A 19,850-nucleotide genomic window follows, 5' to 3' on the forward strand; every position below is an offset into this window, starting at 1 on the left:
AATTAGATACATCCTCCATTACAGTTGAATATATGTTCTAAAATAAAAGCAACATACTACTTTATCAGATAGTCCTACCAACGAAATCGTACTGGTTCTAGAAAGGGGATGGAATTTTAATCATTGAGGGCATCTATTTTTGCTGTTAGGAATACACAATCCTAAGTGAGAACAAATGAAACAGACACACTTATATAAATGCAATTGTAAAATAGGATTTTATTGTTTTTAATATAGTGCTGTAACATTTCATAATATTGCATATTACTCAAATGTTGTTGTTTTTTTAGTTAGTCAAGAACATCTTCCCCATCCCACTTCCCAACTTAAAGACACATTATCCTTCTAGAGCTCTATCATATGGGCTCCTAATATGTTACATTCTATAAAACAGTAATGCTATGAACTAAAATGAGTAAAGGTTAACAATTACTTTGATTTCACAGTTTCACAAAGCAGCAAGTAGACTGCTGAATTTAGAACAGCAACAAAAATCCACTAAGACTTTGTATTGTAATTACTTTTTCCATAATGCTCCTTCTTAAGAGAAGAAAAAATATGAAGGCAAAGGTAATGTTTTGTCCAACAAAAGTCCTTTATCAACAAATCAATCTTTATCTGCAAATAGGTTTTACAGTTACCGAATGATATGCTGTTTCTGTGCCAGCAGATTTTATTACATTTTTTTTTGTTTTTATTTTTTGCTTTCCTGTTCTAGTGCTACCATTAAGTGAACAAAACGACACTAAAAATTAAATTCTAAAAACAGTTTTCAAAATAAAACTGATAGTAAAAACACCCAGGTCATTGAGTCAAGTACTTACAAATATAAAACAAGTAAGCATAATTGCATAGGTTAGCTAGTAAAAATTCAAATTCAGACAAAACTAAAACACCAAATTTAATTAAACGTAAAGGACTCTTTCAAGTATTTTTTTTTTATTTCTGCATTAATGTTGCATGCATTGCCCTTTAGAACATGTTTTCTTTTCTTTTTTTTGGCACAGTTTCTCTCGGATTTAAATATAATAAATCTTAGGAAAGCAAGTTGAAAAAAGAAAAAAATTTCCCACAAGGGCCAATGAAGATTAAGGAAAATACATTTTGGAGCATTTAAAATAGTACATTTGAAAAGAGTAGTCATATTAAGAAAAATTTTAGAAACAAAGTATTTGCTAGTATTGGTTCAATAAAGTTATTACCACACCAATAGCTGATCCCAACAATTAATTATATATTGCCCCTTGCATTCAAATCTAATCAAATCAATTATCCTAGTAACAGATCCAATGAATTAAATTTTTGTATATAAATGCCTAAAATATGGTCAAATTCTATACTTAGAGGTATAATGCTTGCTTTACTGGCAAAAATTTAAAATTAAAGGCCATTCTATTATTTCCATTATTTTTCCTTCTGTAAGAACTATTTTGTTTGAAAGACGTGGCTTAGAGATTTATTAACCTAAACCTCCTAAACTGACTACAGGGTCCTCAAAATAAAAGCAGGCACAGCTGGTTAGTTTATGAATTATGCTGCATTATCAAGTTCAATTGATTAGAAAGAGTGGAATACCCTGTCACCTGATACTTAGACTATCAGCATCACAAAAAAGTGTTGATCTGATAAATTCACCATCAGTTTGGTAATCTTTAATATAACTACCCTGTTCTTTTGAATATACATATACTGAACTTCATAACTTCTACTACAATAAAAAGGGCACAGATACAATACTCTACTTAACAATATAAAGAGGTTTGGCAGATGCAGTCAGCATTACAGACACCATTTAAACCTGTAGTCTATAGCCTGTAGGTTTTAAGTGTCTTGCCAAAAGCTTAGTTTCATGATATATAATTTTACAAAGTGTCATACTATTTAAAAGTACCTCTGTATACATTTTCTTCTTGTTAACATGCCTCTGATTTCCAGCAGAAACATTATAAATGATACCATAAATGAAATCTTTCTTTACAGAATAGACTATGAGTCATATCAAAAATGCTTTTAGTTTCTATCTTAAAACAGCAATAAACTAATTTTTAAATAAGTATTTTAGATATATAACTGGAAATGTAAATAGCCTGTATATAACTATAAATGAAAAGACTGAGCTCAACAGTACCATATCTGCTTAGAAAACTACCGAATATAGTACCGTGAAAAAAAACACATAAGACACATGCATATATATGGATCTATAAATAAATATATATATAATTTTCTATTGAAATTTTTTTTAAAGTTTCACAATATGAAGAGGTTTTTGCTGTTAATACATAAACACTTACATTATATTAACCAATCTGATACAAATGTAATCTAATACAATGGTACATTGACAAGCAGCAGTATGACCCTCTGAGTATTACCAAAGGGAAAAAAAAATCCTAATATAGGTTTCAACCAATTAAAGAATCCTTAGTAATTTTCATTAATATCATCCTTTTGTGTCCAAACATTAAGTACATTTAATAAAATTTAATACATAACAAGGTGATTTCTTCAGGACAATTTTGCCATTCAAATACCTAAGTTCATTATTACACAGAAAGTGAAACTTTTCAATTACTGCTCTGAAAAATCAGAGAAAGGAATACAGTATTATTTTTGCTATGCAGCACTACTTTAGATTCATAATGGCATCTCTATCATGATGCTCTCTAAAATGAGCAGTGAAAAAATAAAAAAAAAAACTATTTCAAAAATGTTAGCATATTTGGTCAAAATATAAAATATAGCATTTATATGTTAAAAACACAAATATTTAAATGTTGTGTAATTATTTTAATATGTTCAATATGAAGAACAGCTTCTCTCTTCACAATTGCTACATTTTAATTGATTATCAGTACAATATTTTTCCTATGTTTTATAAGTAACTCTTACTGGTTTTGTTAAACCTTTTTATTTTTTTGCAAAGTATAACCTACAGCACAGTGATTTATAATTTCTGGTAACATCTGTCTTTACATTCTAATTTAGCCTTTTCTCTATTTCATGCTTCTGAAGCTTTTTTGTTTTGCTTTTGCTTTGAGAGGTAGATTTAGTAGAGAGCGGGAATGTCAGACACTGCCAAAATGCAATTATCGACAGCTGTGCTGTTGATGTGCAGTTTCCACAAGTGCTAGAAAAATTCAGAACCATTATTGTAATACTTTAGCAAAATTCTCCTTCTCAGCCTTAAATTATTAAATAGTGTATTTAACTGTTCTCAAATAGATACAAAAAAAGATAAAACAATGAAAGACATATATACAGGCACACCAACATAACAACAAAACTATAATAAAAGGTTGCATATGAATGGAAACTTGTTTTGCTTTCTAAAAGTGCATCTTCTTTCTTTTTTTGTTCTACACAAAAACACATCAAATATTCCTACTGACAATGCAAGAAAGGGGAGGTATATAAAGCTACCCTTCTTAGCCATTAATTTACCTCCTACCAAGTTAAAGCTGGAACCCTTCCATTGGTGCTTCCTGCTGCTGAAATACAAACTGTTGCTGATTTTCATCCACTTGGGGTACAATACTGGGGTCGTCATCTTCTACACCAAAGTAATGTTCAATCAGATCAAAAGCCTTTTGGTAAATTTCCTGATTTTCATGGCTTTGCAGAAATTCAATTTTATCTAGACCTATTATATAAAGCATATATATAAAATCAAAGTTATTACTCAGATTTCAACATGTATTTAAATCAAAATAATCAATCAATAGTATCACCAGTCCACTGTCAATGGAACTATTATTTTTAATCTAATTTTAAAAATTAAAACATAATTTTTAAAGGTTGTATTCCATTTACAGTTATTACAAAACATTGGCTATATTCCCTGTGTTGTACAACACATCCTTGAGCCTATCTTACCCAATAATTTGCACTCCACCCCCACTGGCTGCACTGGTAACCACTAGTTTATATGAGTCTGCTTCTCTTTTGTTATAGTCACTAGTTTGTAGTATTTTTTAGATTACACATTTAAGTGATTCTGTAGCTTTTATCTGATTTTTGCATATAATGACAATCAATACTTATGCTTTATAGTTCAGGAATAAAAATATTGGGCAATAGGGTATGAAGAGTAAGCATAGGCTGGGCAGTAGGAAGATCATAGAATCCACCCTTCTAGTTTTATGATTTTTCCCAAATAAGTTTGATTCCTCTGTACTTAAGTTTCTGAATTTTAAAATGACAGTTTTAGATCATGTAAACTCCACAAGTTGTTTCCAGAGTAATCATGCTAAATAAAAAGCACAAAAAGGGAAAGCAACAAAACAAAACAAAACCCTAAAATTAATGAGCAAACTAACAATAAGTTCTCTCACAGAATAAGCCAAAGTGTATCAATAAGGAATAAATGAATACTATTTGTAAATCCAATACAGTTTATAAGTGAAACTGAAAAAACCCATTTGCATAGTGTAAGGAGAATCTACAGTGCTTTATTTTACTGCTTACAAGAAAATAATCCACATGTAAGTCTGGATGATGCTAAAAGTATTTTTCACTTAATTATAGATAAACCTCTTCAATTTGTTGCAGGATATAAATATATCAAGTAATCATATCTATATATACTCATAGAATAGCTCAAACTCTAGTATAACTTGGGGCCAAAATAATAATTGTAGTAGGAAATATTCTTAAATCAGCGATTAATATCTTTTGTTTATATGATGTCTTAACCAGTGACAATAATTTGAAATAAAGGCAAAGTGGTCTACCAGGCTTGGTTGAATAGCAAATAAAAGCTTGAATGGATTTAATAGGACTTAAGACAGAAAGTGAATATTTAATGGAAATATACTGAGAGGAGAAAGAACTGACTTAGATTCATGCCTCATCTGGAAATAAATTCCATGGTCTTGATGACAGTTGTTTGAATTCTGGATCTGATGCCAAACACAAAGGACAAAAAAGCAAAAATAAACAAGTGGGACCACATTAAACTAAAAAACTTCTGCACAGCAAAGGAAAACATCAGCAATATGAAAAGATAACCTAGGAAATGAGAGAACGTATTTGCGAATCATATGCCTAGTAGGGGGTTAATATCCAAAATATATAAAGAACTCATATAACTCAATACTCAAAAACCAAACTATCTGATTAAAAAATGGGCAGAAGATCTGAATGAACATTTTTTCAAGGGAGATACAAAGATGCCCAACAGGTATATGACAAGATGCTCAACATCATTAATCATTAGGGAAATGGAAATCAAAACCACAATAAGATATCACCTTACACCTGTTAGAATAACCACCATCAAAAAGATGAGACAGGAAGTGTTGGTAAGGATGTGGGAAAAGGAAACCTTTGTGCACTATTGGTGGGAATGAAAACTGGTGCAATCCCTATGGATAACAATATGGATTATATGGTAGTTCTAGTTTTAACTTTTTACATTTTTTTAAAAAATATAATCCAGCAATTTCACTTCTTGATATTTATCTCAAGAAAATGAAAAAAAAATGAACTCCAAGATATTATGAAACCCCATGTTCATTTCAGCATTATTTACAACAGCCCAGACATGGAAGCAACCTTATCTATCAAAGAATGAATCAATAAAGAAAATGTGGTACATACACACACAACACATACACATACAGAGGAATATTATTCAGTTTTTTTGAAAAAGAAGAAAACCTTGCCATCTACAACAACCTGGATGGACCTCGGGGGCATTACACTCAGTGAAACAAGTCACAGATACAAATACCTTATAATCTCACTTATATGCAGAATCTAAACAAACAAAAACAAAGAGCTCAGAGTGAGCGCATTGATACAGGGTATAGACTGGCTGTTGCCAGAGATAGGAGGTGAGGCGGTGAATTAAACGGGTGAAAGGGGCTGTCAAAAGGCACCAACTTCTACTCTATATAAGCTTTGGGGAAGTAATGTACAGTGATGGGGACTACATTTAATAATACTGTAATATATATATGAAAGCTGCTAAGAGGAAATCTGAAGAGTTCTCATTACAAGAAAAAAAATTTTAACTATGGTGACATGAACTATAATTATTACATTCATTTTGCAGTATACACAAATATTGAATTATGTTATATACATGAAACCAATGTGTCGCTTGGATCTCAATTAAAAAATTGATACCAACTATAAATTTTACTGAATGCTCACCATATGCTTCTTCAATGAGGGCACAGTATGGATTAATGCCTATTCCATTCTGCTTAGATTCTTGTTCTCCAAGCCGTAAAATATTTTCAAGTCCATTTAAAGCCACTTGAACTATTTTTGAGTCCATAACAGTCAACAGATCACAAAGTGGTTTAATGCAGCCTAAGGCTACCAAATACCTTTAGAGTAATTAAAAAAAAAATGTGGGGGAGAAACATTTTAAAAGATTTAAATATTTATAGCAATGACATGAAAACATTCTTCAATGAAATGTTACATAAACACTTAAGTATTCCTAAACAATCTCAAACATTAAAAATACTTAAATTTTTACTTATATAGGAACCTGAAAATTCTTACTCTCTTATTTTCATAATTTAACATAATTAGCAATTAATGGTATTACAAATATTACAAAAAATACATATAAGCAAATTGGTACTTATAGTTGTTTTTGCATAGCATATGAGTGCAGAGAATAGTTGGCTCAAGGTTTGTTTTTGTTTTAAAGGTTGGTTAAAATGGCAATCCACTCCAGTATTCTTGCCTGGAGAATCCCATGGAGGGAGGAGCCTGGTAGGCTACAGTCCATGGGGTCGCAAAGAGTCAGACACGACTGAGTGACTTCACTTTCTTTCTAGCCCGTGTAACACATGAAGCCACATCGGGGTAGGTAGAAATGAAGACCGAAAAGAGACACCTAAATCAAACTGAAAGAAATTTTCCACAGAAACAATCGTAGTTAATGTTCTAAAATATAGGCTGTGTTTCAGAAGCACAGAAGGCTTTTAGAAGCAGAACAGGCCATGTTGTGAATAATCTTAATAAACAACGATCACAAAAATTATTCTCATTTCCTAATGCTTTTTCCTTTTCTAGTTGTTATTAGATCTTTAAAATAGCTAACTTCTTCACCTGGCAAAAGTCCATATTAAGCATGCTCTAAAGTCCATATTAAACATGCTCTGAAGCCAAACTGCATGGTTTCAAGTCCTAATCCCACTCCTTATTTAGTTGTGTGATTTTGTGTAACTTCTCTGTGCCTCAGTTTCCACATCAAAAATGGAAATAATATAGTACTAAACTAGAATGTTGCTGTGAGAATACTGCAAACATTCAGTAGAAGTTAGTTTTCATCCCCACCTCTTTTAAATGTGCATATCTTCACTGGAATACTTGCTTGCCATATACTAACCTGTGACTGATCAAATGTAATTGCTGAATGAATAACTATCTCATAGTTATAAAGTTAATGGAAATACGTGAAAGCATCTGATGTACTGCTGACGCTCAATAACTGAAATGACTTAGCATAACAACTAGCAGTCAATAAATATTAGTGATATGAATGTTGAACCTTATCTGAGATCAAGTCTCCTTCCCCTATATGTAGAGTTAATGAAATGGTGGAAATGGCTAGAAAAATAATTATCTCAATTTGGACACCTGATTCATATTAATACATTTTAAGGAACAGACACAAAGATGAAAATAAATTGAAAAAGAAAATACAACTGTTTATAAACTGTTTACAAACTTTGGGCCCCAAAACAGACAAAAATAACATCAGCATCAAAAAATATACAAGTTAGAACAAATGAAAGATTTTATTACTGTTTGTATTCGTGACACAAATGAAATGGAAGTAATACTGATTAAATCAAAGAGGAGGAATAGAAAATAAAAGGCAGAGACAGATGGTATCAACATATCTGAGAAAAGAAAATAACAGTAGAAATGAAGGCAATAATAGACAATGATCTCCCAAAAAGTAGATTTCAAAATCCTCCTAGTTATTTATAAATTGGCATAGCAGCCTAACTTCTTTTGTATAAATTAATAATTAAATCAAATATGTATTAGACAATTATTTCCTAAATAAGCACGTCAAGAAACCAAAGAAGTTTCGAGTTTCATGAAATGATCCTCAGAAAAAGAAGATTCTGTAGATAGAACGGCAAAGTAGAACTTTGCTATGGAGGAAAAAAGTGAAAGCAGGACATTCTCTGGCAGTCAAGTGGTTAGAATTCTGTGTTTCCACTGAAGGGGATATGGATTTGATCCCTGTCCAGGAACTAAGATCCCGCAAACCACCAATGCAGGAAAAAAAAAAGGTGACAGCAGAAAAGAGAATACCGATAATAAAAATTATGATGATTACAAATAATAATGATAATAGCTAATCTTAGTAGAGAGCTTAATGTTTAGGCACCATGCTGTAAGACTGGAAGTGTACAAATTACACTACCATAACATACTATCCATTTAAAAAAATGAAGACAATCATGGATTAGAGAGACTAAATGACTTTGGAAGGTCATGCATCTTTTACTGAATAGGATTTGAAAGCAGGCTAACTTCAAAGTCCATATACCTATTATTTACGTTGTTAGGAAAAGAAACAAAAACAATAAAAATCCTAGAACCAAACAAGTATCCTGAAAAAAAATAAATTTTATTTATGAAAGAATAAAAGTGAGATAATATACACAGGTAAGGCTAACAACCCAGAGAAGGCAATGGCACCCAACTCTAGTACTCTTGCCTGGAAAATCCCATGGACGGAGGAGCCTGGTAGGCTGCAGTCCATGGGGTCACTAGGAGTCGGACACGACTGAGCGACCTCCCTTTCACTTTTCACTTTCATGCACTGGAGAAGGAGATGGCAACCCACTCCAGTGTTCTTGTCTGGAGAATCCCAGGGACAGGGGAGCCTGGTGGGCTGCCGTCTATGGGGTCGCACAGAGTCAGACATGACTGAAGCGACTTAGCAGCACCAGCAGCAAGGCTAACAACCAACTAGGAATGTCTATTTCAATTTTATTTTAAATAAGTGGATATTCGAATTTATTAGCCATTTTATAAAGTTACACACATGAGATTTTAATGGTCAAAAAAATACTTAATGCCCATAATAATATAGTTTTCAAATTAACATACACTTTTTTTTTCAGATTTTTAATCTCTGATTTTTCATAGTTTGCCTAGGAGAATATCAATTATACTTTGACAAAAATAAACCACTGTGAATGAATAAAAGATGTAACAAATGCTATCATTTCACATTAGAAATGCTTATAAAACTAACTTAGAAATGTTTTAGTTTTATCAACAAATAAAAAGTATGTATTATTCCAAATTTTGTCCTATTTATATTAAAAAAACAATTAAAAATTTTTTTTCACCTGATCTGTTCTGGAGTGCCTCCTGATGTTGCATTAGTTATAGCCCAAGCTGCTTCTTTCCTGGTGCGAAACTCTGCTTTCTGAAGAATCTCAATTAAAACAGGAAAAATATTTGCATCTATAACAGCCTGAGGAGAAAAAATGATATAGCATAATCAATGCAAATAGTGTCTTATAAATATTATGAAGTAGAGGAATCTTGAAACTCATTGGCTTTAAAATGTCAGACTTTTTGGAAACACCTTTAGAAATACTTTATTTCTAAATTTTCAACAAACTTTCACATACTTTCTTTTAAAGATTGGAAAATATATTAGCAGAATATAAATTTTAAAGATGATAAAGCACAGGCTGGTCATTGATCAAGATGAAATTAGTATTAAATGACTCAAGGAGCTTGATGGGACACTAATAAATCATTATTTAAAAGCATTGAGAGGAAGATTATTGCCTAGTGTGTTAGTTGCTCAGTCGTGTCTGATTCTTTGTAACCCCATGGACAGTAGCCCGTCAGGCTCCTCTATCCATGGGATTTTCCAGGCAAGAACACTGGAGTGGGTAGCCATTCCAAGAATACTGGAGTGGTTAGCCACTCTTTCCAACCCAGGGATCAAACCTGGGTCTCTTGCAGGCAGATTCTTTACCATCTGACCCACCAGGGAAGCCTGATCATTGCTGATACTGAAACCTAATGAAATTCAAGCTCTTCTTAATGACTAACTGTTATGTGTCAGGCACTGTACTAGAATACCTACAACAAGTAAATGTTACTATTTTAGAGGAGGAAAATTCAGTTCTATAAAAAACTTTTCAAGGATCTTTTAAGAAAATATTTTCAGTAACTCACTAAAAAAAAAAAAAAAAATCACTGATAAAATGCTGACCTTTGTCCAAAATAACTCCTGAGATCTCCTGTTTTTTCAGATATGAAAGCGATTTACCTGAATCTGAGCTCTGTTTCCAGCAGTGATGTTTGAAACAGTCCAGCAGGCTTCTTTTCTGATTGACTCCTTTGAGCTACTCAATAAGTGTAAAAGACAGGGTAAAGCAGAGCAATTTAAAATTACCTAAAACAACAATAACAAAATGAAAACAGTTTTATTGGAAAAGAACTATACAAAAATATACTATTTAGAAACACAATAATAATTCTGGAAAACTGTATCAAGAAAAAATAAATTTCTCTCAAAGTAAAACTTAGTTACGTACTTGCTGTCTTCTACGCTCCCAATCTGCCAAAACTTGGTGTAGTGAAGTGCCCTGTTCTCAATCCACTCATTTGCAAATATGCAGAATACAGAGGTGTGCCCTTCAAGTTTACAAATACATTCAGAGTTCAACTGACACAACTATTTGAACAGAGATTTAGTGATTGGTCAGGATCCAACCACTTAAGTTTTGCCAAATAAATTAATGGGGGAAATGTATCTATATCTATACCTCAAACAGTTTCAATGTACCCAATTCCATAACTGTTAAGAAATAGTGTCTATTAAGAAACTGTTAAGAAATGTGTATATTAAGTCTATTTGTTTTATTAAAATTTATACTGTCCTATTTTCCTTTTGTAAGTAAGTACAGTTTGCTTCCCTGGTAGCTCAACTGGTAAAGAATCTGCCTATAATGCAGGAGACCCTGGTTCAATTCCTGGGTCAGAAGATCCCTTGGAGAAGGGAAAGCCCACCCACTCAAGTATTCTTAGGAGCTTCCCTAGTGGCTCAGACAGCAAAAATCTGTCTGTAATGCAGGAGACCTGGGTTCGATCCCTGGGTTGGGAAGATCCCCTGGAGGAGGGCATGGCAACCCACTCCAGTATTCTTGCCTGGAGAATTCCATGGACAGAGGAGCCTGGTGGGCTTCAAGTCCATGGGGTCACAAAGAGTGGGACATGACTGAGTGACTAAGCACAGCACGGTTTGCTCTGTCTCTTTACATTCTTTATTTCACGGCAAGATTAATTATGCTCCATTTTCACAGTAACCACAATGATTTACATTATGTTTACTTGGTGAAGAACATATGAAGCAGTGCACCAAAATTCTGCTGAAAACAGTGTATGTGTGGAAGTGCATTTTATTTTAAAGACGTATTTTAAATTAATAACTATCAATTACTAAAGATCTACTGTTTAATAACTAAATATCTAAATATGACTTCAAAAGACTAAAACTGAAAGAATGTAGATTAGAATATACAGTTCATGATAGCAATGGATAATTTAATGTTTCTGAGTTAAAGTTTGTATCTTTAAGAAAGAATATTCCAGATCTGAAATCAGTTTGACATCACATCTTTTTTTTTAAGTCTCACCATCATCCAAGACAGGCAAACACACACGTAGACACACACAGACACACACACATGCAGACACAGACACACACAGTTAGTTACCAAAGAGGGAAAATGTTTCCTTGCTTTCCTTCCTTCAACTCTCATAATCTAGGTTTTCAATCTATTACAAAGACCCTTGCATTTCCAACCCAACTTTTAACCTTTTTATAATCAATCACCATTTCCTAAGCAGTTTCTTTTCCAGCCAAGTTTAACACCTCTTAATCATAACTCACACATGTGTGCCTCTACCTCATACCACATAAATTTCTTCTAGTCTACTGAAATTCTCCAACTTTAATCCCAACTCCTTTATGGAATCTACAAAGATTTCTCAGCACACCGATTTTTAAAAAAAAAATTTTATAGTATTTAAGGACAAATCAGTTCTCAGGAAACATACTACCTTAGGTAATTTGCTTTATTTCATTATATATTGTCTCCTCAATTGAAATGTAAACCCCTCAAGAGCCAAATTCCTATCCTATACTTCTTTACATTGATATAGGTCTAGGATAGTGCCTTCATATAGAGGTATTTGAGATGGATTACTTATTACTGAGAATATGCTTACTGACATATAACAGATGCCTGCACAATTATGGTAATACTAACATCTTGATTAACATGTAATTGAGTCATATGAAAATGATAAACTTCTTAAAAGTTCCTTAAGTTACCAATTTATCATATTAAAGTCTGAACTCACCTGTGTTTGAATATCATCACCAGTCACAATATTACCAACTGCTCTTAACGCAGGTGATACAACTTTATAATCATTGTGCCTAAAAGTAATAAAAATATGAACTTACATTCTATATTAAAATTTACAAAAAATTTGCAAAAATAGTACAAAAAATTCCTCCATACTCCACCCAGAGATCCCTTTCAAGTTTCACTAATTTTCCGAGTAATATTCCTCTAACAAAGAAATCTAACCCAGAATCATGGGTTGTACCCATGTCTTTCCAGTCTCTATCAAGTCAAAAGAATTCCTTCGTTTTCCCTGTGACAATCAAAAGCTAATTATTTGGTTTTGTTCAGTGATTAAGATGAAGTTACATGCTTTTGGCTGAGATATCAGAAATGCTATAGTCTTTTCATTATATGGTATTGTATGGCATATGGTATCTATTTTGTCCATTATAGTGGCACTGACCTCTGTCACTTAAATAAGATGGTGTCCACCAGATTTCTTCACTACTGTTTTTCCATTTATAATTAGTGTTTTGTGAGAAAATAATACTTTTAGACTATGTAAAATACCATTCCTTAATCCACTTTCACCACTAGCTTTAGCATATTCTGATATTTATTGTCTGAATTAATAATAATCATCAGTATTGTTGCCAACGATGACTTTCTAATACTATCACTTACACTATGTACCTTCTTTTTAATCTATTGATCTATCTACTTATTTAAGTGTGGACTTATGGATTGCTATTTTATTCAAAAAAGTTGTAATATGTTATTACAATTTATTTCAATGTTCAAATCATTCCAGGTTTAAACTGTAGGAGTCCCTTCAAGTGGCCTGTGTCCTTTTGATACTTCTCTCTTCTTTGAGCCAGAGAAGGCAATGGCAACCCACTCCAGTACTCCTGCCTGGAAAATCCCAAGGATGGAGGAGCCTGGTAGGCTGCAGTCCATGGGGTCGTGAAGAGTTGGACACGACTGAGCGACTTCACCTTCACTTTTCACGTTCATGCATTGGAGAAGGAAATGGCAACCCACTCCAGTGTTCTTGCCTGGAGAATCCCAGGGACAGGGGAGCCTGGTGGGCTGCCGTCTATGGGGTCGCACAGAGTCGGACACGACTGAAGCGACTTAGCAGCAGCAGCTTCTTTGAGCTCTCAATATTTTCTGGGTTCATCTTGCCTTTTTTCTTTTTAGGCCCAGTCCTGGTATTAGTCATTTCTTCAAGAACCCATGACTCTACTTGATGAGAGTAGTGTTTAACCAAGATTTGTGCATTTGGTGTGCTCATCTTGTTAGTATAGGTTTGTCACTGCTCTCAGGTCCTCTAAGAGGACACATACACACATACATGTACATTTACATATATATTTATTTCTATCTCTTTATGATGAAAGCCATGAGCTCACATTGATACCTTTACTTCTGATCTAGCACCATAAGATTATTCCGGCTTTTCTCCTTTCCAGACATATATCTCCATTTTCTAAGAATACGAAGCTGGCTTCCATTATCACAACCTCCCTATGTATGACCGGTCTTCTGATTCAGCTAGACTGCTATCATGTATTGGTTCCAATTTCTGCTCCAGCCTGCTTATCTGCTCTGCTCTAGTGGGTGTCATCATCAGTGTGGGCTCTGATCTGATCCCTCTGTTGCACTGTGTTCCCCTCTTCCTCAGATGCTGTCTTCAAGCTAGGGCCACAACCTCTTACTGAACCTCTCTTTTGTACCATCTTCCTTGTTTGAGCCTACCTGATGACTTTTTGACAAAAGAAAAAAGGCAGAAAAATAATACACTTTTTTAAAAGAAGAGGATGAGGAAGCTAAAATAATCTTTTTAAAACAAGTTTTCTTACAAGTTTTTAATTTCTTTTATAGAAAATCTGTTCTTTTTAATGAAAGTAGCAACAATAGCCCAGCAAAGAAAAACATGATCTTTAATACAAGTGAAATACTAAATGTTTTTCACTGCATGGACCCATACACAAATTGATTATTGTAATGAACAATTAACTAGATTATTGGTTCTGTGAGAGCAGAACTGTGTTCCATACATTATTAACATATTGCACAACACTCTAGCAGGTAATAGGCATTCAATAAATACTTGCTGATTTAAGTCCCGCCCATTCATGAAGAGATTAAACTAGTCAAATTCATTAACAAACTGACTAGTTCCAAATAGAGGATATAAAAGCTAAGTTTAAGGGTCAGATTCTCAGTATTTCAGCTATTCTGCAGAGTGGATTTGGTAGCTTTTCAATCCTTCCTGAAGTTTGTAACTCGAGATGTTTAGAAGACCATTACTCTGCTAAACTTAAAACACAATCATATACTTATTAACCATAAATTATAGTTACATCAAAAGTTCCACCAATCTTCGACAGACTCCAGAATCAATGACTGCTTGAATTTTATCATTGGATCCATCAGAAAGATAAGAAAGGGCCCAACACACATCTGCTAATACATCTGGGTCACTGCTAAATAACAATCGTGACAGGACATTTAAGCAAGGTGAAACCTGGAAGGGAAGAAAGAACCAGTTTTTAAAATTTTTCTCTATCCAAAACAGTTTCTTTAGGAAAATAATTTCTAAAATATTTAAATAAAAATATTTAATAAATATTTTAAATAAAAATAAAATATTTAAATTAAAATAAAAATTTTAAACACAAAATTTAAGCTAGAAAAATAACAGAGAAATTAAGACATTCCACTGTTTTAAAACTATGATCATGAAAACTACATATAAACATGAAACTGATTATGATTCCTATTTATCTTATACTGAATAAGTTATTTGGCAAAGTTTGTAAAAATAATTATGTATTAGGGATCTCCTATGTCTGAGTCATATACACACACCCCCACAATGATTTAAAAAACAATGAAGTCCTACAGAGTTCTAGTTTTAAGAAAACAAAAACATTTTTGCCCCACTGTCTTCTCAGAAACTAGAAAAAGAAGAAATAGAAATACAAATTCTAGCTTTGAGGAGTCCAGTAGACATTTATAATCTTGACTACAACTGGTGAGCTACAGAAACTGAACTTTGGGATACAGTTCATAGAAGAAGCTGAAATGAAACAATGGACTGTAAACTAGAGAGATTAAGTAAAAGTTACATGCTGATTGAATTGAAAACTTGCAGCCCTCTTGCAATTCCCAGGTCCTAGATCTCTAATGGTATTACCTACTCAACCTAATCTACCCACCTTCCAACAGGAGAGTAGAAAATCTGTTCCTAGAGAAACAAAACGGTTTCAGAAAACATACTGAAGTTTGGAGTTCCTCAAAGAAAACATGGTTTTGCTACCCAATTAGTCTATAGTGAAGCTCATAAGACGATGAGCCTATATACCCATCTTTCAATCAGCTTCTTAGTGCCTGCCTCTGGAGTATTTGCAGAGTGTCAAGGATCACCAGCTGTATGAGAGCCTCTGCTACTGCTGCTGCTAAGTCGTTTCAGTTGTGTCTGACTCTGTGCGACCCCAGAGACGGCAGCCCTACAGGCTTCCCCGTCCCTGGGATTCTCCAGGCAAGAACACTGGAGTGGGTTGCCATTTCCTTCTCCATGAGAGCCTCTAGTAGGGAAGAAATCAAAATAAACAGACCATAAACAAAATGAAGGAGACATCAGAAAAAAAGAAAAATTCAAAAATTACAAACCTACACAGATAAGACAGTTTGCTGAAATTATAAAAGAATAAAAAGAATAAAAATATAAAGATGAGCAATCAAAGAACAAAAAATACTATTCTTGAAGAAATAAAATGATTGTAAAAATAAAATTTTTAAAACTTCGCATGATAAGAATTTCTCTCATAGAAAATCACAAAAAATTTACTTAACAAAAGTCTAATGAAAGAAAAAGACTCCTAACTTTAAGAATTTTATACTTTAGAGGAAGAAAGATTTTTTTAAATATAAAAAAATCAACAAAAAGACACATATTATATTAAAAGGTATTGACAAAAAAGAGTAAAATGTGGAGGTCAGTGGCTAGGGATGGTATCAGATCAGATCAGTTGCTCAGTCGTGTCCGACTCTTGTGACCCCATGAATCACAGCATGCCAGGCCTCCCTGTCCATCACCAACTCCTGGAGTTCACTCAAACTCATGTCCATCGAGTTGGTGATGCCATCCAGCCATCTCATCCTCTGTCGTCCCCTTCTCCTCCTGCCCCCAATCCCTCCCAGCATCAGGGTCTTTTTCAATGAGTCAGTCTTCACATGAGGTGGCCAAAGTATTGGAGTTTCAGCCTCAGCATCAGTCCTTCCAATGAATACCCAGGACTGGTCTCCTTTAGGATGGATCTCCTTGCAGTCCAAGGGACTTTCAAGAGTCTTTTCCAACATCACAGTTCAAAAGCATCATTCTTCGGCACTCAGCTTTCTTTACAGTCCAACTCTCACATCCACACATGACCATTGGAAAAACCATAGCCTTGACTAGATGGACCTTTGTTGGCAAAGTAATGTCTCTGCTTTTTAATGTGCTATCTAGGTCGGTCATAACTTTCCTTCCAAGGAGTAAGCGTCTTTTAATCTCATGGCTGCTATCACCATCTGCAGTGATTTTGTAGCCTAAAAAAATAAAGTCTGACACTGTTTCCCCATCTATTTCCCTTGAAGTGATGGGACCAGATGCCATGATCTTCGTTTTCTGAATGTTGAGCTTTAAGCCAATTTTTGCACTCTCCTCTTTCACTTTCATCAAGAGACTTTTTAGTTCCTCTTCACTTTCTGCCATAAGGGTGGTATCATCTGCATATCTGAGGTTATTGAGATTTCTCCCCGCAATCTTGATTCCAGCTTGTGCTTCTTTCAGCCCAGCATTTCTCATGATGTACTCTGCATATAAGTTAAATAAGCAGGGTGACAATATACAGCCTTGACATACTCCTTTTCCTATTTGGAACCAGTCTGTTGTTCCATGTCCAGTTCTAACTATTGCTTTCTGACCTGCATATAGGTTTCTCAAGAGGCAGGTCAGGTGGTCTAGTATTCCCATCTCTTTCAGAATTTTCCACAGTTTATTGTGATCCACACAGTCAAAGGCTTTGGCATAGTCAATAAAGCAGAAATAGATGTTTTTCTGGAACTCTCTTGCTTTTTCCATGATCCAGCAGATGTTGGCAATTTGATCTCTGGTTGCTCTGCCTTTTCAAAAACCAGCTTGAACATCTGGAAGTTCACAGTTCACATATTGCTGAAGCCTGGCTTGGAGAATTTTGAGCATTACTTTCCTAGCATGTGAGATGAGTGCAATTGTGCGGTAGTTTGAGCATTCTTTGGCATTGCCTTTCTTTGGGATTGGAATGAAAACTGACCTTTTCCAGTCCTGTTACACTGCTGAGTTTTCTAAATTTGCTGGCATATTGAGTGCAGCACTTTCACAGCATCATCTTCCAGGATTTGAAATACCTCAACTGGAATTCCATCACCTCCACTAGCTTTGTTCGCAGTGATGCTTTCTAAGGCCCACTTGACTTCACATTTCAGGATGTCTGGCTCTAGGTCAGTGATCTCACCATCATGATTATCTGGGTTGTGAAGACCTTTTTTGTACAGTTCTTCTGTGTATTCTTGCCACCTCTTCTTCATATCTTCTGCTTCTGTTAGGTCCATACCATTTCTGTCCTTTATTGAGCCCAACTTTGCATGAAATGTTCCCTTGGTATCTCTAATTTTCTTGAAGAGATCTCTAGTCTTTCCCATTCTGTTGTTTTCCTTTATTTCTTTGCATTGATCATTGAGGAAGGTTTTCTTATCTCTCCTTGCTATGCTTTGGAACTCTGCATTCAAACGGGAAAATCTTTCTTTTTTGCCTTTGCTTTTCGCTTCTCTTCTTTTCACAGCTATTTGTAAGGCCTCCCCAGACAGCCATTTTGCTTTTTTGCATTTCTTTTCCATGGGGATGGTCTTGATCCCTGTCTCCTGTATAATGTCACGAATCTCTGTCCATAGTTCATCAGGTACTCTGTCTATCAGATCTAGTCTCTTAAATCTATTTCTCACTTCCACTGTATTTGCTGCTGCTAAGTCGCTTCAGTCATGTCCGACTCTGTGAGACCCCATAGACGGCAGCCCACCAGGCTCCCCCGTCCCTGGTATTCTCCAGGCAAGAACACTGGAGTGGGTTGCCATTTCCTTCTCCAATGCATGAAAGTGAAAAAATAAGTGAAGTTGCTCAGTCGTGTCCGACTCCTAGCTACCCCATGGACTGCAGCCCACGAGGCCCCTCCGTCCGTGGGATTTTCCAGGCAAGAGTACTGGAGTGGGTTGCCATTGCCTTGTCCTCCACTGTATTTAGGGGGTCTTTAATGCCAAAACTCGGAGAAGGCAATGGCAACCCACTCCAGTACTTTTGCCTGGAAAATCCCATGGACAGAGGGGCCTGGTGGGCTGCAGTCCATGGGGTCGCTAGGAGTCGGACACGACTGAGCGACTTCACTTTCACTTTCCACTTTCATGCTTTGGAGAAGGAAATGGCAACCCACTCCAGTGTTCTTGCCTGGAGAATACCAGGGACGGGGGAGCCTGGTGGGCTGCCGCCTATGGGGTCGCACAGAGTCGGATACGACTGAAGCGACTTAGCAGCAGCAGCAGCAATGCCAAAACTATTTCCATAGTTATTATGTGTTAGCTTATACTAACACAATCAGCCTTTTTTATTTTGTTGACATTTACACTAAAAGTATAAAAACAATAGTGGGTAGTAAAATTATCAGCACATTTACACAAATAAAGGCAGTGATACCAAAATGTACCACAGATCACTGTAGTCTTCACATCCACATACTTATAGTTAATAGTGGGGAGGGAGAATAATCCCAAAGAAGCAGTAAATATTACTAATTTTATTAAACCTCAACTCCTGAATACATGTCTTTTGAATATTGTGAGATAAAATGGAAAGTACACATCAAGCACTTCTGCATATCAAAAAACTATGATGATTATCTCCAGAAAATATACACATTTGAGTTACAAGCTGAATTTGCTATTTTATTTTCCCTATAGTAATACCATTTTTACTTAAAAGACTGACTCTTAATTGTTATTCAGTCAAATATTTCTCAGACTTTTTTATTTGGGAAAATAAAACAAGTGAGCCTTTTCATTATGCATCTTTTGATTTTATGTATGTGCAAACACTGTCCAGTCAATTAAAAATAATTACTAAAAAGATAACAGTCCCTTCAATCTCTAAAAATCTATTATAAGGAGACTTAAAAATTTTTGTACATAGATTCCTTAATTTGTGTACTTTACAAATACCTTACTAAAGTTTGGAGGAGGATTTTTGCCTCTACATAAATTTGAGAGGGCCCATACGGCATTTCTGGTTGTTGTAAGTCTGTTTGAATTTGTTAGTAACCTGCCAAGAAAAAGAAAAAAGGAACTGTCACTTTATATTCATTTTTCCTTTTCAGCTAGCTTCTACTATCATAACACAAAAAT

The 19,850-nt window shown here is 34.6% G+C and overlaps 1 protein-coding gene across 1 annotated transcript in view; it reads right to left on the reverse strand.

Moving 5' to 3' along the window:
- Positions 1-199: 199 nt before the first annotated feature.
- Positions 200-19,850, reverse strand: part of KPNA5 (karyopherin subunit alpha 5) — a 50,733-nt gene continuing 31,082 nt past the window's right edge. Inside the window, exons 8-14 of the mRNA XM_002690097.7 lie at positions 19,668-19,767; positions 14,741-14,904; positions 12,385-12,463; positions 10,286-10,411; positions 9,345-9,472; positions 6,160-6,338; positions 200-3,643 (exon numbers count right to left, since the gene is read on the reverse strand). Of these exons, the coding sequence (XP_002690143.2) occupies positions 3,456-3,643; positions 6,160-6,338; positions 9,345-9,472; positions 10,286-10,411; positions 12,385-12,463; positions 14,741-14,904; positions 19,668-19,767 (964 nt within the window). The 3' untranslated portion in view covers positions 200-3,455. The remainder of the gene's footprint in view (positions 3,644-6,159; positions 6,339-9,344; positions 9,473-10,285; positions 10,412-12,384; positions 12,464-14,740; positions 14,905-19,667; positions 19,768-19,850) is intronic.

This window comes from Bos taurus, chromosome 9, assembly GCF_002263795.3.
Source record: "Bos taurus isolate L1 Dominette 01449 registration number 42190680 breed Hereford chromosome 9, ARS-UCD2.0, whole genome shotgun sequence".
Lineage (NCBI taxonomy): Eukaryota > Metazoa > Chordata > Mammalia > Artiodactyla > Bovidae > Bos > Bos taurus.